This window comes from Seriola aureovittata, chromosome 1, assembly GCF_021018895.1.
Source record: "Seriola aureovittata isolate HTS-2021-v1 ecotype China chromosome 1, ASM2101889v1, whole genome shotgun sequence".
NCBI lineage: Eukaryota > Metazoa > Chordata > Actinopteri > Carangiformes > Carangidae > Seriola > Seriola aureovittata.
This window is the reverse complement of record NC_079364.1, coordinates 13,781,240-13,806,484: the sequence shown is the minus strand read 5'-3', so window position 1 is coordinate 13,806,484 and position 25,245 is coordinate 13,781,240. Positions and strand designations below refer to the sequence as shown.

The following is a 25,245-nucleotide window of genomic DNA, read 5'->3' as shown; positions in this document are numbered from 1 at the left end:
AGAACTTGATAAGTTCTACTGTTACTCTTGTACTCTGTATTAACACAAGCTGTCTTATCAGTGTGACTGTCGCTGATGTCACCGGGAAAAGAAACTTATATTTGTCCAAGTGTCTGTATCAGTACTCACCTATGTGCACTTCCTCCGTTTGTTTTACCTGTGATTGGGACTGTAACGATATGACACCAGAAAGTATTATGTGCATGTTGGCAATACTCGTGTTAATCCAGTGTAACTGTGAAATGTATTAATCAATACCCGATTGGCCGTGTGATACCCAAATCTAAACATTTGTCGTCTCATGATGTGTTAATGAACTTAAAAAGGGAAAAAATTACTGTATTGTAACCGTAGAATTAAAATCACAGCAGTATTCTCTAACAATGAAAACTTGTCCTGCTGCTAATTCCTAACTCTCACATGCCATTGGTTGATCTACAGCTACTGTTAAATGTCGAGGCAGGTTATTGGCTGTTTGTAGGAGCAGACCGATGTAGAGCGGCTATGAAGGTAGTAGCACTTGTTAGCACTGCACCGTAGTGTGTCAGCGCGTGTTATTAAACATTTCTGAACCACTTCACAGAAAGCAGAGGCCGCTGCCGTCCCTAGCATCCCCCAGCAGCCTGAGCCCCTGGCTGAGACAATGCCCCCTGCTGTCGACGTTACTGTAAAAACTGTAGGGGGTCTGAGCCCTGACGAGGCTCCTGCAGCTCCCCACAGCCAGCCAAGCCCCATCCCAGAGGCTGGCTCACTTAGGAGGCCCTCCCCCCAGCTAGCCCCTCAGAGCGTCACACCAGAACCTCTACAGTCTGGACTGGCCAGTTCCGAACCAAAGGTATCCATCTGACCGTCTCTGGATGCTCCGTGACCCGGCCCAGCTCAGCTCAGCTCGGTCTGACCTGGCTGACCGCCTGTGCTGCTGCTGCTGCTGCTGCTTCCTGTCTACCTACCTACCTCCTGCTGCCACGCTTCTCTCTCTCTCTCTCCTTCCGCCCTGCATGTGTGCTGACCACAGTGCTGCCCAGAAGAGACAGAGATGTGTGTGTATGTGTGTGTGTATGTGTGTGTGTGTGTGTGTGTGTATGTGTGGGGAGGGGTCATATTGTGCGTGCGGGGGTGTGTATGTGTGTGCACGTGCCAGAGTGTGAGCAAACACTGGTAAACAACAGTGGGCTTGGAGGTGATGGCTGTGCTATTATGCCTACATGTAGAAGAGCAGTGGAAATCCTGCAGCTCTCACTGTTGCTTATCCTCTCTGCATGGCTGCAACAAGTTTGCCTCATTCTCTGATAACCACTAGAAGTAGATCTGTTTGTGCTGTATTTATCAGTCAGATTGAATGGATTGTTTCCTTGTAAAAGTAGCCAATAATTTTCCAACCATTTTATCTATATTTTGAAAAACAGCTATTCCAAAGTAACAAAGACCATCTAAAGAGAAACTTTCTTTAGATTTGGATGGATAATTAATGGTTACTTCTTAAATATGAATATTTAAATATGTTTTTATACAATGGGTTTGTGCTTGTAATTTTAAATATTATTGTGGATGTTTAAGTTGCCTTTATAATTGCATCAAGACAGTGGGTGACATTTCCGCTTGTGAATGCTGCGGTGTACACATAATGTGTGATGAAACCACAAATTATTAGTCAAATTATTGATCAACCCTCTAAAATTAGTTTACATTACATTTCTATAGTCGATTTTCATATTTTGTCAGATGGGACAAAGGAGTTAAGAAAAATGGAACCCATTGTTTTGTTGTATCTTTTAAACCACTTTGTTGTTCTTTTTTTATTTAATTTCAGTGTTTAATTTGAGGTTGCAGAACATTGTGATATTTTAAGCTGCAATGAGTGTTTGGCTGTGCTGCAGTTTCTGTTTAATCTAATATACTATCTGACCAGTAACCCCTCCCTCTCAGTTTCTCTATTTCAGGTCTTTCCCTTCTCGTTTTCCTCTTCTCAAATTAATTTCTCAGACTTGTTTTAATATTCTCCTTTTCGCATCCTTTAACTGACTTTTTGTATGTCCAGTTTATATCACATTTTATATCAATGCAGTATGTTAGTGGATCCTGTGCAGTTGTTAACCTTATTCTTTGTTGTCTATTTGTTCGGTAGATGTTTCAAAAGGATCCATACAACACAGACAACACAGGGCGTATCGGTGGCCACAGCATGAAGCCTGTGACTTACAACCCTCAGCAGGGATATCACCCTGACCAGCAGCCATACAGAGATTACGACCACCCACCCAGTCGGTATGATGTCAGCAGCAGTGGAGTCAGCAGTGGAGGTGGTTACCCAGAACCAAAGTACCGTAACTATGACTCTAACCCACCCTATGAGAACAGTGTGCCTCACTACGACCAGCAACAGTGGAACCCCTACAACCAGCCGCTCTCTACTGCCAACTCCCAGGGCTACGATCCCCGTTTGCCGTACAGTGATGGCCCTGAATCCCAGTACACCCCTCCTCTCCGCTACGATGAGCCCCCACCTCAGCAGGGATTTGACGGGCGGCCTCGCTATGGTAAACCAACAGGTCCAGGGCCTGTCCGTTACGATGATCCTCCTCCTCCTGCCCCAGGGCCTGACCTGCACTATGACCAGGATTCTCACTTGAGTACGTACCCCACTGCTGCCCGCTCCCCAGACCCTGCTGCCCAGCGGCCTGCCTATAACCAGGGACCATCACTGCAACAAAAAGGCTACAAACCTCAGCAGTACGACCCCGTTCCTGTGAACTCTGAAACCAGCCCCACACCTCCTCCCAAAGCAGAGGCCCCCTCAACTTCCCCTGTGGAAGCTCCAAAAGCCGCACCCGCCAGAGACGAGCAACAGGAGGATGACCCTGCCATGCGGCCCCAGTCAGTCCTGACGAGGGTCAAGATGTTTGAGAACAAACGCTCTGTGTCTATGGACCGAGCCAGGGATGCAGGGGATTCATCTGGGACCAGGGTAAACTGTTTATCTTTGTAGATATTTATAGTTTAGTTATAGTTATAGTTCTTGTGAACTTGGCACATTAGAGGTGAACATTGATCATTTTTTATCTTACCGATAAGGTTTATTGCTTTTACTCCTACAGGCAGCAGATTTACCTTTGAAAGCAGGTGGAGTAATCCCTAAAGCAAATTCTCTGAGCAACTTGGATCAAGAGAAAACCTTTAGGTAAGCCCAGGCTTATGATGCTTGCACTGTTTTCACTCACCCTGATTTAAGTAATATGAGAATAAAAGTGTGTAATTAGTCACTTTAGTTTTCACATCATTGACCAATAAACTCAACCACCTTCATTTTGGCAGTTTGTCATTGTAAATTCTCCTCGTGCTCTGCTCTCACCATCTCCGCCTTTCATTTTACCTACTTGACTTTCTTTTGTCGCACCAACCCAGAGCCCCAGAGCCGCAAAAGCCTCAGTCCAAGGTAGCTGATGATATTGTGCGCTCCAACCATTACGACCCTGATGAGGACGAGGACTACTACAGGAAACAGCTGTCTTACTTTGACCGACTCCAAGCTGGCCCCAACAAACCCCAGCCACAAGCACAAACAACCCACAACTACCCAAGGTAATGCTCACTCCCATCTACATTTCCAAACATCTCTGATTAAAATGTTGTCATGAAACGTCTTGGGCTTTTTCCTCTCAGATTAGATAGACGAAGGTTTCCTTTGCACTAACTTTAACACCCCTTATGGTTTTTTGGATTTATGTCTTGATCATATCTGCTTTGGATCTCAAATCGATGGTTTTGGTCTTGTGATACAGGACAGAGTCAGTGGAGAAACCAAGTCCAGTGGAGAAAAAATATGAACCTGTTCCCCAGGTGACACCATCTCTGCCACCAGCCACACTGCCCAAACCCTCACCTGAAGGTAAAACTTATTCAATTTTATTCAACATTTTAAAGGAAAAAAACATACACAGCAGGCAGTGTCTCCCAAGAGACTTGTACATAATTTCATACAAATGAAAACAAACTCAGAGATCCATACTACATAACTCTTTGGCTGACTCTTGTGGCTCTTCTGCAGCCAAACCTCCTGCCCGAGAGGACACTGTCCAGACCAACTTCCTGCCTCACAAGAGTTTCCCTGAGAAGTCTCCAGTTAATGGCACAAGTGAGCAGCCTCCAAAAACAGTCACTAGCACCGGGGCTCCACCAGCATCCAGCTACAACCGCTACACGCCCAAGCCCTACACCACCTCTGCCAAGCCTTTTGCACGCATGTTCGACAGTCCCAAATTCAACCACAACCTTCTGCCCAATGACAAGCCTGACACTGCTCCAAAGGTAAGCAGATTGAGGCATCGTTTTAGTACAGTAAAGAGGGTCAGATAAAAAAGCATAAATAAAACAGCCAGTGTGAATTAAACAGTGGAAATGCTGAAATACTATCAGTAATCAACACTAATAATAATAACGTTCACAGAAATAAATCTTTTTTTTTCAAAACAGAATTACTATGTGCTTCACATATGACATGATAGATAAAACCAGACAATTAAGAATACAAAAATAAAATGGAATAAAATCCCCAGCAATAATATATTTTATATAAAAAAAAAAAAAAGGCTTTTTACTTTTTACACACATTATGAGAATAGATTTAAACAATGCCACAAATTCTGTTTTTTTCTGTAGTTGAACCAGAAATGTGTATGAAAACATTTGGTTGCATTTTTAAAAAAAGTCAACTCCCGAAAAAGAAAACCAGCTATGTTGCGAGCAGATTGATGTTGTCACAGTACTGTAGATAACTCTTGACCCTTGTGTTTGGAGCAGGGCCGGAGCTCCAGCCCAGTGAAGCCTCAGGTACCTCCACAGCCCCAGAACGCAGACCATGACAGTGGTCTGGACACCTTCACGCGCACTATGGACCACCGTTCCAAATACCAGCACAACAACATCAACGCTGTTCCCAAGGCCATCCCTGTGAGGTAACAACCTCCGTCTGACTACTGACTAAATTGAAAGTGTTAGGAGTGTTAGGTTGAATATAAAAGTGTGACAGTAAAGTTATCTGTCTCCCAGCCCCACTGCCCTGGATGATGATGATGATGAAGATGAGGGCCACACTGTGGTTGCAACGGCCCGAGGTATCTTCAACTGTAACGGTGGCGTCCTGAGCTCCATTGAGACAGGTGTCAGCATAATAATCCCACAGGGTGCCATACCTGACGGGGTGGAGCAGGAGATCTACTTCAAGGTCTGCCGAGACAACAGCATCCTGCCACCACTCGACAAGGAGAAAGGTAACTTATCAGAGATGGAGGGATGAAGAAGTCTAAAGTAGTTAGTCTAAAGATCTAAAGTAGGATTGTGCCGACTGACGTTATAATGACTATACTGCTCCACTGCTGACTCCACTACTATATAGACTCATTCACCAATTACTGATGTCGCTGTCGATTTTTAAGATTATAAGTATCTATAATCAATATTTTTGAACAAACAAACAATTTTATCAAATGATAATGGAAAATCAATGCGACAATGTGAAAAGGATTGTTCAGAGTGATGAACCTACATCGAATTATCACCTGAATCTTCAGCTACCCTCAGTTTTACTGAGCTTCAAGGTCTCAGCTCAATGTTTAGCTCTCCAGTCTGTAAATTTACTCTTTTGCCTCGCTCTCATCGCTCTCATAGTGTCATTTTCAGATATTTTCATCTCCAAAAACCCACTCCACACTATCTGCTCAGCACTTAACAGCAGACAGACACAATGAGTGAACAGCTGAGTAACAAAGTGAGGCACTTTGCAGCTTAAGAGCCAGATATTCCCCTCATGAGTTTGTAGAGACCAAAAACAGCTAAAAGAGAGTGAATGTTGGACGTATATTTGCCAGATGACCAGAAACACGGCTCAAAATGAATGAGAATGTTCCTCTGTAACTGCTTGATGTGTAAATACGCCACTGTTTGCTAACAAGTTCCTCATATCAACTTAAAAGGTGATGATATGTCAGTGTTGTGTTCAAGATGGGCACACAAGGGATCAAAACCTCATTTCTGACTAACAGATTCCCAGTGATACAAAACCACAAGCCGACGAGAACTGTTGAGACGAAGTGCATTCAAGATGTGCTTGTGTATATAATTGTTATCATCCTGAGTTTATAACCATGCTCTGTGTTTGTGTTTACAGGAGAGACTCTGCTCAGCCCTCTGGTGATGTGTGGACCTCATGGCCTCAAGTTTTTGAAGCCTGTGGAGCTACGCTTACCTCACTGTGCGTCAATGACCCCTGATGGTTGGTCTTTTGCTCTAAAATCCTCCGACTCCTCGTCGGGTATGCTGTGCTCTCTCTGTTCTTCCGGGGTCGTTTGGGCTGGCTGTGTGACAATTTGAGGGTTTATGGGTCACTGTTTAATGAGATTTTACCCCTAGTTTTGGTTCTCCTCTTACTCAGATATCACTTACTCTAAATTTTTTAAACAAAATAACAAAAAGATATAATGAATAATGAATTCTCACAATACCTGAGAGCCAATCTAGGGGGAAAATCTATGTTTTTCATATTTATGGCTTTGGGTTGAATCATTTTCATCATTTGTACTAGTTAACTCACCCACACAATCTCTCATTTACTGCATCACTGGTTTTCTTTATGTGGTATTTATTAATTTACATGCTGAAATTGCAGTATTTCTCTCTTGGTTTTCACCTCTGAGTCACCTTAACACGTTTTTCTTATTTCATTTAACATGCATGCACCAGATGCTTGGCTGTATAATCATTTAATTTCATCAGGTAGAATTATACTGCATGCTATTCTGCTAAGAGCGATTTTCTCACATAGCCACCCAAATCCTGACCTGAAGAACAGCTTTTACAGATCCTCTGGAAATTGGGACACTGTCATAACCAATAATGCCTGTCAAAAAAGTGAAAAGTTCCACAAAGGCATCTTGTTACCATGTTGAAATATAGCTATCTAAATTTAGCTTCCTTCATCCCAGCATTTTTTCTTATTTCAAGGTACCTTTCAGGTGTATGAAAACAGGTTTCCTTGTTAATTGGTTTTTCAGACAACCTCAGTTTGTTTGCAAAAATGAGTCTGGTTGTTAAATTGGATCAGGGAAAGATGTATGCAAATATATATAAACCATTTACAGCTCTCATTGGCTACAGCACATAAGCATTCGAGCAAATGTCTTAGAAGAACTGTAACTCTTCCATCAGCAAATTGTAATTTAGACGACTACACATATAATTTTCCCACCTTTTTTGTCCTGTTTGGTCTGTTTTTGAGACTTGACATAATAGATGCAGTAGTAACTGCAAACAATTAACCACCTAATGAAGAAGTAAAGCACTGTGTGAAATCCATATTTATCTTAAGCATTGAAATTGATCAGCAGTGTGTTCAGGACAGAAATGAGATGAAGAGAGAATGATGCACAAATCATGTTAATGGAAATCAAAACCAAGACAAACTACTTTCAGTAGGGCATCATTTAATCAATAAGGTGACTGAGCAAACAAACTAACATTTGAGAAAGACCCTGGGCTCATATAGAAGTTGAACTTCTGCAAAGACAGAAAAAGAAGAACAGAGCAAATCTGAAGAAAGTAACTAGTTTCACCTTACCCCTTTCTTAATACTTCTCATGCCCCGTCTTCAAAAACAGTGGTAATTTTGGCAGTGGTCAGAATTAGCTGTTAATTAGCTGTTAATTAGCCTCATTTTAAGGATGAGAGTTGGAGGGCTGAATGACATGTCCACTCACTCCATTGTCCTGCTGAATTGTGGGAGGATTATCAGGCTGCGTCGTAATCCTCTTATTGTAAAGCAAGGCCACTCTCTGGCCTCCTCCTGTCTCTTTCTGTGGTTTTCTTTTCACTTGGATTCCCTGCTTCTCCTTTGTCCTCCTATACAACTCTCGCATCTTACTACTGCTTCTCTTCTGTGTTTATGTTATTCTGTGGATCATTGTTTTAACTTACAGCTCTGTAAAAAACTGACTTCTGGTTAATGTAGAACAGGGTTTGATTTGAAAACCGCATGAAACTAATTCAATCTTAAACATTCCTTGATATAAACCACAGTGCTTTAATATATCAAATTATACAGTATCTTATTTGTCTGAAAGTCATACTTTTAAAGGTACCCGTCTGAGTTTTTAACCACGAGTAATGGAGCATTTTGTAATGAATATGCAGACGATGCAGTGCACCTTGCCAACAGTTTCTCACTATTTCACTTATTATCTGGTGGTAGTAGTAACGTACCAACGAACCTATCACTGTACCAGCAGACATCACCATGGACGCAGTACTTTTACAACATCCTCATTAAAAGGGCCATTTACTGGAATTATTCTGGAGCTTTCAGACACTTCTGGTGGCCTTTACCAGCAGATGTAGAAAACTCACTGAACAAACTATCTGCTGATGAAGGTCACAAGATGTGACTTCCAGGAAGTGGACCTCGTGCTACAAATTTTTGGTCAAATAACCTTGAGGAAGGAATTGCATTTGACATGTTTGTAAGGTCTTGAGGATACACTAGAACCAAAATGATTAGCTGATTAATTGATTAGTTGATTGACAGATGATTCATCAGCAACTATTTTGATAGTTGATTCATTGTTTCAGTTATTTTTCAGGCAAAAACGAGGAATATGAATACGTCACCTTTGCCTCTGGGAAATTATAATAGGGATGTTTCCCTATTAGTATTACATTTTATAGACAAAACAACGAATCAAGAAGATAATTGTCAGATAAATTGATAATGACAAAAAAAGTGAGTTGCAGCTCAAGAATGAACAAAAGCTTTAGGATGAGAAGTACTGAATATAAACGTAAATGTTTATATTATGTGCTGCCCAAAACTTTAAGATGCTGGCTTGCAGGCAGAAATCAGAGAAAGTCCACATACTCAAAACTCAGATGCAATTTTTTTATTTGAAGTTCTAAAGATCATCGTTTGGGCAGACTGTTTTCTTTAGGATAGAGTTGTATCTATTCTGTTTATCATGTGTACCAAGACGGGTTGGACGTGGCTCTTTATTGGTGTCCTGGATACAGTCAGTCCCTAATATACGTAAGTTGACAGTTGTGAGAAAACAGTGGTAAAATCTGCAGTCATCCCTCCAAAATGGTTGTCCTTGATTGCACGTCCACTGAAGGCCGATGTAGAGCTTTGATAACCAAAGAGCAGCTTGTGGCAAAATTCAGATCAAATTCTCACAGTGTGACTGTTGTTACAACGCACACCTACAAACCAAACAATCAGAGTGGACATGAAATGACACAGAATACTGAGTAAAGTTCAGAGAAAAAAGACACACACACAATGGAGGTGACAAAAAAAAACAAGTTGTGTGGCAGAGAAGAAAACCTTGCAGAGCTGACACAGATGTGGCACAGATGGTTGACATGAGCTGATGATACGCCTGTGCCCCTGTGCTTTTTCTTTTTTATATTTACACTGTAGCGCTACGATCCACTGCGCATTCATCACACAATCTGACAGTCTGACAGAGTGAAAGGTTGAGACCAAGATTTGCTGCACAGTCTTAAGGCGCCTTTAAGGAAAGAATCCAAAGGATGACTGGCTGTCTGGCTGGCAAAGGTTGTTTTGGTTTTACCTAGAGTCGACATCAGCGCCAAGCTCAAGTATAAACCCAACTAGTTGTTTTGTGATTGGTCCAAACAGGAAACGAAAGATAGTCCGTTTAACATTTCTCTGCTACACAAGGCAGCAAACAGGTTTAGGCTCCCTCTTAGTTCAACACACTTGAGAACTTCACATGGGCTTTGGTGTTGGACTACGTTTATATAGTGCTTTATTACTAGCTCTTCACACACCACTGGCAGTGAGCTACCATGCAAATGGTGAAGGCAGTGTGACAAAACGTTGATCTCTAGAACTTCAAATTAAGGATTGCGTCTGTGTGTGTGGCTTTCTCCCTCTTCCTTTTGCTTAGCATACCTCAACAGAAGATGGTCTTCTGATTACTGTTACATTTATCTCCTCCATATCACCCAAACTCAACCGCAAGATTAACAGTGGAAAGATCGGCAGTCCATCTCAATGTGGAGGCTCTATTTATACTGTCACATGTACAGTCCGTCTGTCTAGTGTATCGATGGACCTCTGCCAAACTGGCTGTGCTTACTCTGATTGATTACTGGAACTTTCATCTTGGCACAGACCTGTATGTTTATAATTGCAATTACACTGAGACCTCACAGTCACTGAGGCCTAATTTGCAGTCAACAAGAGACTGGGGACGTTCAATAAAAAAAAAGAAATTGCTTTTACTATTATATTTTGCTGCCGTGCTTGGACATAAGCCAAAAGCTCGCAATATCACTTAACATGGCTTGTAGACAATAGATATAATCGAGTTCTGCAGTCAATGCTGTTTTAAAAGTAGTTTATGACTTTGTTGTACAATAGATTTTGTGGTCAAGTGAGAAATGCTTATAAAATGCATCACAGCTTGAATTTTCCATCAAAAGCGGATGTTATTACTCACTGACCCCCTCCTCCATCTCCCGTCTCTCCTCAGGTGACCCAAAAAGCTGGCAGAACAAGTCTCTCCCCGGGGACCCCAACTACCTGGTGGGAGCCAACTGTGTTTCTGTGCTCATTGACCACTTTTAAGGATGGGCCAGCAGGTGTGATGTTACTGAATGTGGAACCATGGTGGATAAAATGAAGAGGATGGACACACGTACACAGGCACACACACACACACCCACACACACACTCACACATACAGATACATGCACTCCAAACATACTGACACACACCACATTATGGAGTATGAAGAAGATCCAGTCAGTGCTGTTTACTGCACCCATGGATGAAGGCGAGACACTGATGATCATTACAAGCTGTTCTTTAAACTCTTTTTCCCAATTTGAAGTTTTGATGTGAAATGAAACCATTGATGCATGCCCCATGCCACTGAGGATTGACATTATATATACTGTAAGGCAATGTTTAATGTAATTTCTACATGAATATAGATGGATGGATGGCTTTTGAGGCAGCGTACATGCTTCAAAAATATTTATGCTATATATGCATACAGTATATATAGTAGTATAGTGAAGATTTACTAAAATTTTACTCATGGATTCAGTCAACATCTTGTTATTTTTCAGTTCAGGTGACTGAAAGCAAATATGTATCTCCACCTATTTTTTCCACATTGAGGGAACTTTAATGAAGGTTTGAGACAGATGTGAGATAAAACCAGAGATGGTGACATTTGCAAGTATCTGTAGAAGGAGCAAAAGCTGGATATGAACCCAAGAAGCACACTTTTAGAGACGTTCTTCCTTCCTCACCCCTTCCTTTACTCTTCCTTTTCCTACAGTAATATCTTGTAGCTTACTTTCTTACGGATTACCACGTCTCTCCTTCCAGCCTGAGGGAGATCTATGCATGTTCTTTGCTCAGGTCCAGTAGCCTCCTCAGTTCCTTCCTCACATCTATTTCTATCGCTCTCTCTCTCTTTCTCTCTCTCTCTCTCTCGCTCTCTCTCTCTCTCTCTCTCTTTTTCCTCTTTCTTCTCTTTCTATCTTTTTCTGTCTGTGCACTCTCCTGCACTCTCACACAAATAAGCAGTGATGCCTTATCTGCAGATTATTCACTTTTCATTAAGAAAAAAAAATAAGTTATGATAAATTATGGTATAATGTCATTTGTTTTGCCATTTCATTTTTTGTGAACCCACTGTATAAATGAACTTGGGTTTAGCTCACAATAACAGTTGATAAAGGATAACAAAGGTATGCTCTTCTTTTATCTGCTATGCATTACTTAAATAAAAAATAAAAAAAACAACAAAAAACAAAAACAAGAAAACAGAAAAGAAGTGGCTGTAAATAAAGCTAGCATATTGCCTTGTTTCTTTTGTTTGTAAATGAACTTTTTGTATGTCTTTCTTTTTTGTATAAAACTTAGAGAAAACATGTTTTAAAAAGTGGAAGAAAGTGAACGTGGTTATCTTTGTATTCTGGATATACCCTCGAGCCTTGGAACTTATAACCTAACAATAATACATCACACCTTTTCTACCAATATATTCACACTATGTTACGGTCACAAAAAGCTCTTTTTATGGCTATTTAAGGATCAGGAAAGTACTTGGCCTAAAATACATTTAAAACATGTTCTTTTAAAAGGGTGTGCTCTCTCAAAGTGTTCCCCTCACTGATTTGTGATACTGGATGCTGTATTGTGTGCCCTTAAATGTATTTTTGTACTAATAGACAATATATTATGTATGGCACACCAGTACCATTTTATTTTTAGATATAACACGGCTTTAATTGGATATTAGCTCTTCACGTGTGGCTGACTTTTTTTCTCCTCTGCAACACAATTTTAAGTATACCACTGTATTAATAAATAAAGTCATTTTTAAAGTAAAGAGTGTGTGTCTTGAAGGAAGTTGTTTTTTTTAAAGCACAAAGTGAACTGTGATTTCATTGATCTTTTAGGCGCTGTGGTGATAAACATAAATTTTGTTGGGCTGCAATGAAAGATTCTTTTCATTATCAGTTAATCTCTAAATTGATTAATTGTTTAATCTATAAAATGTCACAAAATAGTGAAGATGCAGGATCAGGATTTGTCAGAACAATTTTCAAATTGCTTGTTTTGTCTGTGTAACAAAACAAAACCCAATGATAATCAGTTTTACTGTCCCACAACACGGAAAAAACATCTAATCCTCATTCATTGATGAGCTTGTGAAGCCAGTGAAGTCTGTCGTTTAACTGATCAGTTACATGGCTGTGTGATTTAGCTCCACTTGTGAGTGTCATTCCGTTAATGGCCAATCACAGCAGCATGGCTCAGGTTTCACAGCTAGGTGGCGCAGGTGAGCTCTGAATGAATCTGCCACACAAGGTCAGAAACATAAAAGTCCTTCAACTGTGATTTTAATGCCTCAGGATACGACGGGGAAACGATAACACTTGATAAGCGAGGAGCAAAAGAAGTAGCATTTTGGAGGTTTTAATTATTCTGTTTAGTTACAATAACTTAAACGTTTTGCTGTTACATAAGTAGCCTACTCAAAATGTGTGTTTTCATACTATAAAACTACAGTTACTGCCTTTTTGAGGGCAAAAAGTAGTGAAGTTGGAACATTTGCACAGTGAAAAGGAGCTATGCAGGATGTAAGCTGGTGATTTGTTCTCACTGTGACTCTTTTAATGGGTCACAAGCTAAAAAGGTTTGGAACCACTGATGTAAAAACCAAAGCTGTCGGGGCATTTTCTAATTATGACTAATTATGTAATAATGTGCAGCCAGCCTCATTCCTTGGAGCACAATCCTCACTAGATGTGTTGCATTCACTGGCCTGCTACCTGCCTGGACCGTCAGCCACAGCCTGCACGACGAAGGGCACATCACACAGAGCCAGTGTTCAATGACAATGCAGTGCTGAGGCTGGAGCTGAGGTTAATCTACTGTCACGTTGTTTTATGAAAGGTAAAGTCACCTGAACTTCAAATTAAAACAGTTTTAATTTGTCTAATTTTCAAGAAATCCTGACGGCAAGGAGGAAATGCTGAAGAACACTCGGACTGTGGCGTTTTCATGCAACACAAAACATCCACATTGTGCACTTTTCCCCTTAAAAAAAAAAATAAATAAACCTCGTGTCTTGGTCGGCTATATGTTTAGGATGACCCTCACCAGGAGATCAGATATGTCTTTTCAAGCCTCCACCACATCCCCAGCAGCGGTGACAAATCACGCGCAGGTTTTTCGGATGTTGCCTGATAGTAGAGAGCCCACCTTCCCCCCTCCTCCTTCACAGTCGTAGTAAAACAGACTCCGTGTAGCTCGCCGCCATGTACACGCGCAGAGTGGCACATCTCCAATGCGCAGTGTGCATCTCCTGTCCTGGCTGTTAGATTTGCTGTCGTCTGTGAAAAACCGCGGCTTGTGCCTCACACAGGAGAAGCGCTGCGGATATTCAGACACACAAAAAAAACTGGTAAAATTCAGCAGAATTTCAACTATTAAGACGGTTTTTTTTTTTTCTCCTCTGCTCTATCTTGAAAGAGTAAGGGCTCGTCTCTGATTCACGCGTCTTATCCAGGCTGCATCTCTGGCTTTGAGTTGTTGGAGAGCCCGCAGAGGCGAGCATGACAGCATGACAATGGTGCAAGGCTGCTTGACAGCAGGATGATGCGTTTTTGCTTTTTGCCATTTTGCGTTTTGACTTTTGAGGAACGGGCTCTTTGCCGGAGGTGTCCCCGTGATAAACCTGCAGCGTTTTGCTTGGTCTATTTCACCTTGAAAATATTAATACTTTGTGTGTGTTATGGTAAACATCTGGTGCCTCGTCCAGTCCGCTCTTTTCTCACCTTTCTCCTCCCATCCGCCGCAGAGCTTCTCTAATTGGAGCGACTCCGAGCATCTTAATTGATGGAGATCATCCACATCGGACACTGAGCACGAGTTACAGCGTTTACCAGCGCACCAGCAGGCTGAAACACAACGATTCAGCTTCTTGTTGGATGTTATTGTCTCCTCTGCTGCTGCTGCTGCTGTTGTTTGTCGTTCACCCAGTTAGTCGTATCCTCCAGTGACAATGCCGGTGAACGCGCTGCCCCGTGGCGGCGGAGGCAGCAGCGGCATCGGCGGCATCGGCGGCCCGGGGTCCCTGAGCCCGGCGTCGCTGTCCCGCAGCCTGTCCCGACTAAGGGAGTACCGGACCCGGACGAGGATCATGCTGGCTCTGGGAGTCTCTCAGATGGTCCTGGGGAGTCTCATCCTGGCAGTCAGCTTCGCGGCTCTGGCTCTCACCACATCACCCAGAGTCCGACACTCGTGCCCTTTCTGGGCAGGTTTCTCTGTGAGTACAACGATTCCACTATGTTTGAATCAAACATGATCTAACTTTTCATCTGCTGAAGGAAAAGAAACACGGTTCAGTCGCCTAATAATAAATGTGAGATATTAGATATTGAGACAACAGGATGATGCCAATATTATTAGTCTATTCATATTGTAATACAACAGATCCATAAAACAGGAATATTTGTTACTACATTCGTGTCATAAGCTGTTGACTGAAGCACAGGCAAAGACAATTTTTGTACATGATCAGTATTTAAGGAATATTATAACTTGATTTCCTTTTTTTAGTCTCAGCTTAACTAATTGGTGTGAGGATGCTGAGCCTGATCAGTAATAGCACACACACACTCAGAGAGGGGGATGTTTTAATTTTGATACAGTGCTCCTTCCTGCCTGTACAGCATGGTGTGTTTAGAGTAAGCACATTGAGATGTTGTGTTTTTTTTACATGTGAAATTTTCATGGTGGTTTCTGTAAATATTTATGAATGCACACTTCCTTGATTTCCTGCCAGAGTCCCTGAGCAGCGTTGATCCATTAATTATAGAAGCAGTGGTGGGCCAGAGTGCAGGGGTGAGGGGAGGTCTGTGGCACAAGGGCCATCTGTGTGGTTGGTGTGTGTGTGTGTGTGTGTGTGTGTGTGTGTGGTGTGTGTGTGTGTGTGTGTGTGTGTGTGTGTGTGTGTGTGTGTGGGTGAGTGGGAGTGTACCCATTCAGGGCGAATAGTAAATAACCAGAGCAAAGGTCAACACACACTCTTGATCAGTGCTTCGGGCTGATTTGACAAACTTCTGTGTGGAATGTGTTTCAGGCCCGTCAGCCCGTTGTGCCTCCTCTTACCTACTGTTATCTCTGTGCACCAAAACCTGATGCGTCTTTGTGCCCCGACACACAGACTCAACACTCTACATTTTGTTAAGTTTGGTAGTTATGTTATTAACTGTTTCATACACATACAGGTTCCCAACTGCAGTGATAAAACAAGTACATAACTTCTTACACATAGCATTACTCTGCAAACAAAGAACACACTTAAAACACAACTCCTTTTTTATTTATTGATAATCATCCATCCTGTAGACTTTCGGCAGAGATGTCGGCCATTTTACTGAAAAGCTTGGCCCCTAAATTTTCCTATGAGCAACAAAACATGAAACAGGTCTCATTTTCACCTTCGCCTAAATTGCATAACAAATCCTTGTATTTTCAGGGAGACCAGTAAACCTGCCATGTTCACAAATGTAACCGCGTACAAACAGTTCAAATTCTGTGTCACATACTGTAAGGCTTGAGACTATGGGTTTTTCATGAGATGGACATGTTCATAATTTATGTTTGTACCAGACATCAACTGATTCTGTTGATATGAGAAATAAGAGATAAATTATGTAGGTATGTTAGTGATGTGTTGAAGAAGTTGCTTGACATCCATTCTTATCAAGAAGGCTCTTCAGCTGAAGATGGTACATAGGATGAGGGTAAGGTTTTAGGGGAAATGTTGCTGGTAAGCAGAGGTTTAGTGCTGTAATTCAGGCTTAGTCAGGTGTTGAAAACAAAAGCCTGCTGGCAGCAAGAGTCACTGGCCACAGCGGCGCCAAAACCCAGATAATGGGACCAGATCTCCATCTGGAGACTCTGGTGATGGAAGTAATTTGCCCGCAAGCAATCACTGTGGAAGTCGCTCTTTGTAGAGTCAAGAGCTTTTTAAACCGCTGAAAACACTGTTAAATAAGTTTGACATCTTCACACGATTAACAATCAAGTATGTGGTTTGGAAAAAGACATTTGTCAACTTGGCATTGGTTTTACAATATGCTCACATCTTTGTCTTGTTGGAAAGTGCTTCGGAGCTGATTTAAATAGAAACCGTCTTTTATCAAGAATTTTGTTTGAGCAAATGAGATGAATCAACAGCGTCTCATTTAGATGGGACGGGACGCTTTCTGTTGCTCTGTGATTTAATCTAATGAGTGTATTTGTACACAAAGGCTTGCTTTGTACAGCTTTAAGTCTCTGCACAGCTAATCTACCCCTAATTTCAGAGAAGAACAGTGTTCCTTCTTCTGGCTTGATGTGTGTAAGCAGTTAATAGTCCTCAGGGTGGTGGGCCAAATGTGTAGATCCTGAATATCCATTACAAATGCTTGAGTGGAGTGTATCCATGTTCAAGCTGAGGTCCTGAACAGGTAAAGTTGTTTGTATGAACCTCTCATATCTTGCAGACAGTTGCCGTGTCACCAGGAGTAAACCGATAACCCTCAGTGTCTTGACAATGTGATTCTTTGAGCAGGTAAATGTAGTTATCTTTGAACCTTAAAGCCTTTTATGTTGAGCTTCCTGCCATATTGGTGACCTGAGCTATGATGCAGGTGAGGACAAATCATCAACGTGTGTACTCGGTAGGCTGCGTGTGGTCACTGCGGGACGTCATTAAGGATCTCTGTGTGATGACTGGTATTGTGGGATTTCATCACGGACGCAGCGAGAGAAGGCGCAATCTTTACTTCCTACACAGAGCAATCACTGCTGAGCCTGGCTGTCCCTCCTCCTCCTTCTACACACACACACACACACACACACGCACACACATGCACACACGCACACACACACTCACACAGAAACATACATTTAAACATATCATCTCAGTTGTTCTGTGTCCCTCATCCTGATTCTCCACACTCCAGCATTGTAACGGCTTTGATGTTCAGCGCTGTGTGTTTGATAGCATAATATCTCACACACACAAACGCACACACACACACTTGCCTGGCCAACAGAGACTAATCCTACAAATATCTTGCTCTTCTTTGCACCCAACCCGAGGTTTGTGATCATCCCACACCCCTGCTGTAACTCTTTAGCTCGGCAGACAAGCAGCCAGCCGCAGTCACTTCCTCTCGATGTGATTTGGGCGAGAGAAGATGACGCAGGGCTGCAGACTCTGGGGCTGCAAAGTATGTGAGGCCCGGCATTCAGTCGCCTCTACTCTGCCCCGTCAGGCCAGATCGCCAGCAGGTTTACCTGGCTGGCTGTGAATCACACCGCCCTGCCGGGCTTGGCCAATAGATGTGGCGCCGTGGCCGAGCGAGCCAAAGGCCCTCTGCAGCTGACATGCAGAACAAATTACACCTCACATCTCCATGAATTAAGCTTGGGACAGATCCAAGTGTCTAAACACATAAACATGAACGCGCAAATCAAACTGCTTCTCATTTCCTGCCACAGAGAATAAAGACACTTTGTACAAAATATGTGAATATAGGGAGTAACTGCAGGCATCATTTACAAATTCACATTAGATTTTGATGCTTTCTATCTCTTTCTCCCACTAAGATATTCCCTCTCCAGCTGGAGAAAAGGATTTACTTCTCCTTTTTTTCCCTCCCCCGCTCTCCTGGTTGTGCGAAAGAAGAGGAATGTTGATTTCATGTGCGGCGACTCTAAAAGTACCACTCCAACAATCTACAGACTGTGCCGTCACAAAGACGGCTTAAGACGGTATTCTTGGTGTTTGTTGTGAGGCAGCTCTTTCTGCTGCATTTCCAGCACCAACCGTCAGCAAATTCTGCACTAATCTGTGTGTGTGTGTGTGTGTGTGTGTGTGTGTGTGTGTGTGTGTGTGTGTGTGTGTGTGTGTGTGTGTGTGTGTGTGTGTGTGTGTGTGTGTGTGTGTGTGAATAGAGGGCTCCAAAGTGTTTTGTAGGTGGTGATCATGTTTACTGTGAGGCTCCATGGCTCTGGGGATGACATTGTTGGTCTCTTATTTTGTTCCAGACCAAATTATTTCAACAACTATTTTATGGATTGCCATGAAAGTTTGTGCAGAACTTCCTGGTCCCCAGTGGATGAATCGTAGCGACGTTGGTGTTCCCTTGATTTTTCATTTAGTGCCACCAGTCGCTCCAAGTTTTCATTTATCCTGTGAATTAGCTCAACATCTGTTGCGTGAATTAACACAAAGTTGTTTTTATTCATTGTTCACTTTCTGTTCACAAGCCTGTGTACAAACTGTATTTAATATTTAGTTCTAATCAGCAAATATTAGCATGCTAACACATTAAGCTAAGATAGGTTAGTAAACCTGATAAAAAAAAAAATAAGCATGTTAATACTGTCATTGTGAGCATGTTAGCATTTAGCTTACTGTGCTTAAGTACAACCTCATAGAATCGCCAGTGTAGACGTTTTTGCTTTTTTGTTTTTTTTCTTCCTTTTTTTTTCTTTTTCTGCGTTGAAGCTCGACTGTAAATAAAAACGCAAAATCAGACTTTTATCATCGAGCCTTGATGTTTTTTGCCGTCTTGAGAAACCAGATACAAAAGATAAAGCGGACACAGATGAACAATTTGCCTCTAAGTGCTACTGGGGCTTTCATAGGAAATTATTTCAGAGCAAAGATTATGGATTTGAGTATAACGACAATCTCGAAAACACGTTTCTTTTTTTTTTTTTTTGAGTGCCCTTTGTGAGGAATAGAGAGCAGCAGTTCTGGTAGCAGACAAAGACAAAGAGGAGAAATGTTTGATTTGATTGTACTGTTGTTTCTGCGGCGAGGGACTGTGAATCATCATTAATTTACTGGCTTATTAGGCTTAGGTAGTATCCCGGCAACAGTTCTTAAGGCACAGACACACATGCACACACATACAGTAGACTCATCATGCTGCACTTGGAAGTGAAGTCTGCAGAGCTGCTTTGGAAGTCGTCGTTTTTATGAAAAGACTTTCTGTCTGTTGCATAAGAATGAAGTGAAGACAGATGTGGTTGTTGTCAGGAATACTGAGACACTTTATTAAAAAAAAACTCCCTTTGGCGTCGCTTATGAGTCAACATCAAAGCGGACGGAGAAGTGTGAGCGTTACATTCAATCAGTCGTCGTTCTCTGCCTTTAAAGTGAGTATCAGTACTTCCACCCCAGTGTCAAGCACACATCAAGCTTTTTATAAATTTTCTCTATATGATTTCACAATAAGATCTATATGAGAAATAGTTTCAGCCCCAATGAGACTTGTAATAATGTTGTGCGTGAATAGCCAACAAATATTGAGTTTACTGTTTGGGTTTACTTTGAGTAAAATAATTCATGTCCCTTTGGTGTCACTTGTGCAGCTTTGATTTCCTTCACCTTTCTCTGGAGTTTGTTTTCTGCTCAGTGACTGGAAATATTTGTCTGTGTTCTCGTAAAAAGTCTCGGTGCAGCGAGCTGTGTAAAGCGTAGACCTGCTACTCTTTTAAAGATGAACAAATAGTCTGTTAGTTACAAGTGTTGCACAGGCCAATTAATCTAAAATAGAAGCTGTCATAACCACAACAAACGCATATATTTTTTGTGTGTTTTGAATTATACAGTGAAATTTTGCTCAGGATGCAGGGAACCAGTAAAGACTTGGTTCACATAGATTACAAAACACATTTTCAGTTTCTTCATTGGAAAGACATCCAAATAAAAACCTGTAGACAGCATATTCTGTGGATTATCCAGAGTAGCAGACACTGATTCTGGAGACAGGTTCAGTTGTAATCTTTTAAAGTGCAATTCTTCAGTGCTGTGAGTCGCACAAATGAGATATCAATCACCTCCATTGTAGTAAGATGCGGGAACGATTTCAGAGTAAGACCAAAACTATGCGACTTGATGCGTTAGATGTATGTTAGAAAATATATTATATTGATAATAATTGATGTGAAATTACCCTTTAAAGAATCACAGGTTGACCCCCACTGAAGAAGAAAGGTTTTCCTTGTGATGTGAAATTTTAGCCACAACTCTACTTTATGTAATGGCGTCATGAGTTTGTTCAGCAGCCACATTATCGTATGATCTGATGACCATCTAGTTGTGATGAAAACATTATTCTGGGACTCGACACAAAGCTCCACTTTGTTGTTTTTATTCGGCCGTTTATTCCCAGCTGTCAATAAAGGACGTGGCTCCTCGGCTGCTGTGCTCATCTCGTCAGTGTAGATTAAATGGAGAGAGTGGTCAGCACACATGGCCTGAGACCAAACCACTCACAGCCCATCTTAAATCTCTTATTGATCAGCTAATTAGATGGATTCCCATCTGTCATCTGACTGTTTACGTGTTTACTTTCATTTTTTACTCGACCGGTTGGTGTTTTTTCTTTTTCTTTGTTTCTTTTTTTTTAACATCTCTGCAGGGACCTCGCTCCTGCGTTCATAGCAGGTGTGTGTTGTGATATCAGGTAGTTTTAGTGCTCAGTCTGTCCCGGGGTGTCACTGAACAGTTGTAATTCACTTTCCTGCTGCACCTTTCCATAATAAGTAAGTAGGCACTCAGCCTGCTGCTACTCATTACTCTGAGGACCCTCCAGTGCATCCTGCCCCCCACTCCAGTGCTACCAGTGAGCACCATAATGGTGGAGAGAACAGTTTGTCCTCGCTGCCACTTTAATACACACACACACACATACACAGACACTGTGTTTGAGAGTTGCTCTAATATTTCAGCTTTACTTAATTCCCTTTCTCGATGTGCTTTTCTGTTACATGCTGGAGACACATCCGCACTCTGCTTTGTCTTGTTTCTCCATCCACTTGTTCTCTGATAATTTTGTAATTTTGATCCGTGTTCGTTCACTGGGAACAGGATGAGCTGAGCTTCTACTCTGCGTGCCTTGTTAAGATTCATGTCCCTTTTGTTACACACTTTCCCCGCTGTTTTCTCTCTCTCTCTCTCTCTCTCTCTCTCTCTCTCTCTCTCTCTCTTCACTCCATATTACCTAATGAAGCAAAGAAGCAACTTAGCTGAAAAACTGCATTTTACAAAGGACTGCTTTGTCAACTAGACGTAGTACAATGACAAAGAAACAAGATAAATGTCGAGCTTGTTTTTCTGTGGAAGATCAGACAATATTAATTGTATCTGCTGCTGTCTCGTATTGTATTCTGTGAGGAGAACAGATTAAAGGAATTTTCTTTGCAACATTATGAACACAGGACTGTCTTCATACTGACAGTGGTGATGTGTCTCTCAATGACACGACTGCACTGATGCAGAGACTCCGTGGGGGGGTGGGGGTGGCAAAATCATCTTGCAGAGTGCTGTGCTGGACAGTCAAAGTGATGCAAGTGCACATTCCTCTTAGATTACCATAAAACTGCAAAGCCTGATTATTTTCATCATCAATTAAACTGAGGATTATTTTCTTTAATGAATGTTTGAAAACGACTCATCTCAGTATTCAGGTAGAAAAGGTGATATCAGCAAAGTTTTGTCCAAAACACCAAAATATCTAATTTACTATAAAGAAGAGTGAGGAATTCTCACATTTAAAAACCTAGAACCGGCAAATGTCTGTGGCATTCGTGTTTGAAAAATGACTTTGCACATGAATTTTCTCTCAGTTGTGAAATCCTTTCTCAGCTGAGCCTGGATGTATCGCATCTCATCCTCTCATCACTCCTGGAAGCAACACGTTCACACCAGTGCAGTGCTTTGATTTAAAACACTGTATTTAGTCTAATCACTGGCTAACATCACACTTTGCAGACATGTTGACTCAGATGATGTTTCCATCAATCTTTTGACAATCCCTTCACCCAACATTGTTTGTCTTGTTGTTGGCCTGCTTCACTTGGATGTTTGACCTTCACTGTGCAGAAAAATGTACACGCTGAGTTTCATACTAGAAGGCTTTTTTCACATTCGTCTGTTGAAGGGGAAAGTTTCTCTGAGCTGAACTTGAATCATCATGGTTCATGTGGAAAGATGAATCCTCCAGTGCGCACAGAGAATGAATGAACTTTCCCATGAAGTAGAAGAGGTCTTGTGTCCAGCAGTTAAATGTTTGAAACAACAAAAAAAAAATCTGCATATCCACAGATATGGATTTGTGAGAAGGAGTAGATGTAATTTTTAGCTTGTGGAAAAATATCAGACACAAATTCTGATTCCAAGCAAAGTATTAAAGTGGATCTTTAACTCCCCCAAAATGATCGAACGCATATCTGTGCTTGCACATGTTGCATGCAGGTTACACCTCTGCCTAGTGTGTACACGCTCTTGTTTTCACAGACACTTTCATGCATGTGTGCACACCTAAATGTACGCACATAAAACACAAACAGCCTCTATTATGCATCATTTTGATCTTTGAAGAGTGAAGCTGGTTGATGTTTGATGAAAGCCCTAGGTTTTCTGGATGTTTTCAGACCTGCACTGACCCTGCAAATACATTTGGGAGGACGACCAGAATGAGAGAGAGAGAGAGGGGAGGGGGTGGTCATGTATTTGGAGAAATTGTTTTCATGTTGTGAATGCATGATATATATTTGTATGTGCGTTCATCTCAGATCTCTCTCATAAATCCTCTGTTTCTTTCCTGTGCCTGCTCTTGTTTGTAGTGTGCCTCTGTGTTAGTCCGACCCGCAGACCAGGATGTCTCTGACAGAACGCTTGATGCTGCACTTCTTTACAAACAGGCCTGACCCGGCTGCCAGCAGGCCTGCAGACTGTTGAATAGAAAAGGCCAACAGGGTTGAACTGAGCTCACGGGGAGGGAGGGGACACCAGAACAGAGAGACCAGGGCACAGAGGGGAAACAGAAGACAACCAGAGGCAAATGTCTCTTCTGAGTTCTTCTGTTGTTGGTTCATAAGATGAGGGTGTGGCACTGAGGAAAACACAGGTGCTGCAGCTGTGTTTACATTGATTCTGCTACTGTGTTCATGTCAGATCTGACAGGAAAGAGAGGCTTAATGAAGCAAACTCCATTCAGTATTAATAAAAGATGAGTTTTAGTTTCCAGTGAAGTGACAGATATCCGCTTCTTCCTCCTGCCTTTGACCTGTGTGCAGATGTTTTAGAGGTTTTTCAACAAAAAATAAAAAAGCGCTTTTCATTGGCGTGCTGCAGCAGGCCGTCATCAGCATGCAGGTCTGATATCAGCGCTCGCAGACAGACAGACGGAGCTTTGTTGATGTGCTTGACTTCTATCCCAGCTATAACTTCTTCCTGTTGTAACAAAGCTGACTGTCGTCGCTGCCTGCTGCTTTCTATAGCTGATCAATGGGACAGCCCGCTGACTGGAGCCTCTCTTTGTTCTATGATTAGCAAATGTGGTGTGTTGGATGGTGCTTTTATGTGTGTACACATGTGGGAGGGGAGGTCATAGGTGTGTGAATGTGTGCTGGTGTGTATTTATTTGTCTATATGGAGCCGGAGTAGACATAACGTTCTGTCATATACCTCCTCCTCCTTTACCTGTTAAATGCAAAGCAAACCAGCAATGAGGGGGTTATTTGTGTTTATGGAGATGGGCTCTGGCTACAGGCTGCAGACACAAGAGCAGAGAGCATGTAACAACATATCTGTCTGTCTGTCCTGTCTGTTTGTCTCCCACTCCCTCAGAAGGTAGCTGAACTGAAAGCTGCTTAGAACATCAGAACATCAAGTGTGAAGGTCATTTGAGGAGGCCATTGGTGGAAATCATGGAGAAACAATTCTGACATACAAGATAGAATCATGGGAGCTGTAGTTTTTCGGAATGCTAACAAGAGAGATGTTAACCGTCAAAATCACGGCTGGTTAAAGTTTTAAAGCGAGTGCTGTGATAGACTCTCATTTATCTTTAGAGGAATAATAAAGGCCTCGGGAGGACTGAGGCGGCTGCTGCTCTGCTAACGTGCTGGTTTTGCTATGCAGGCTGTGTAGACATTGTGTCAGTACGCTTCACACAAAGTGCTTGTCAGATCATCTTAACACCTCCTTTCAACGGCAGAATCAGCAGCGATGTGTTCAACTATTTTTTTATTTTTTTTGTAACTTTGTAAAGGAGGCAGAGTTTGAGCTTCTCACTCAAGCTCTTTCTTCATTCTTCACACAGTTTCTTTCTTTTCTTTCCATGTGCTCAAGTGAGTGCAACACTGTGAACCTCTCCGTGTAGAGACTGTTTGAAAGTGTGAATGGAACGGGTATAAACACTTTTCCTTGGACATGTTTCTTTTAAAACTATTTAAAAATATTTGATGTAGAGCTGCAGCGATTAGTCATTTAGTCAGTCCACAGAAAAGTAATCAATTATTTTGATAAATGTTTCATCATTTCCATCAATTCTCTGGTTTCATTTTTTTTGTTAAATAAATAGTAAATTGAATATCTTTTAGTTTTTGGACTCTTGATCTGGGAAAATAATCTTAAGACATCACTATGGATGATGAGAAATGTGTGTCGTGGTGTTTTTCACTAAGTGATTACTTGATCAATCAAGAAAATAACCGGCTGATTAATCAGTAATGAAAATAATCGTTAGTTTCAGAAAGACAGATTAAAGAGACCTTTCACGGGAGCTTGCGTTGTGCTACATAAGCAAGTGGAACAGCCTCAAGGCAACGTTAAGACCTCAGCTCTCTCCACC

General features: G+C 41.8%; 2 protein-coding genes across 17 annotated transcripts in view; both read left to right on the top strand.

The window, feature by feature from the left end:
• The window catches only part of tjp1a (tight junction protein 1a), a 118,893-nt gene extending 106,477 nt beyond the window's left edge, over positions 1 to 12,416 (top strand). For 8 of the 15 annotated variants that reach the window (XM_056381649.1, XM_056381614.1, XM_056381596.1 and 5 more), the window contains 10 exons: positions 584 to 835; positions 2,126 to 2,965; positions 3,096 to 3,178; positions 3,403 to 3,579; positions 3,780 to 3,886; positions 4,046 to 4,305; positions 4,798 to 4,952; positions 5,047 to 5,267; positions 6,164 to 6,307; positions 10,542 to 12,416. In XM_056381649.1, the coding sequence (XP_056237624.1) occupies positions 584 to 835; positions 2,126 to 2,965; positions 3,096 to 3,178; positions 3,403 to 3,579; positions 3,780 to 3,886; positions 4,046 to 4,305; positions 4,798 to 4,952; positions 5,047 to 5,267; positions 6,164 to 6,307; positions 10,542 to 10,636 (2,334 nt within the window). In that variant the 3' untranslated portion in view covers positions 10,637 to 12,416. The remainder of the gene's footprint in view (positions 1 to 583; positions 836 to 2,125; positions 2,966 to 3,095; positions 3,179 to 3,402; positions 3,580 to 3,779; positions 3,887 to 4,045; positions 4,306 to 4,797; positions 4,953 to 5,046; positions 5,268 to 6,163; positions 6,308 to 10,541) is intronic. The other 7 variants (XM_056381704.1, XM_056381633.1, XM_056381689.1 and 4 more) reach the window with 4 other exon arrangements.
• Positions 12,417 to 13,491: 1,075 nt separating this feature from the next.
• Positions 13,492 to 25,245, top strand: part of fam189a1 (family with sequence similarity 189 member A1) — an 85,312-nt gene continuing 73,558 nt past the window's right edge. The window contains exon 1 of one of the 2 annotated variants that reach the window (XM_056381715.1): positions 13,492 to 14,861. In XM_056381715.1, the coding sequence (XP_056237690.1) occupies positions 14,598 to 14,861 (264 nt within the window). In that variant the 5' untranslated portion in view covers positions 13,492 to 14,597. The remainder of the gene's footprint in view (positions 14,862 to 25,245) is intronic. The other variant, XM_056381724.1, reaches the window with a different exon arrangement.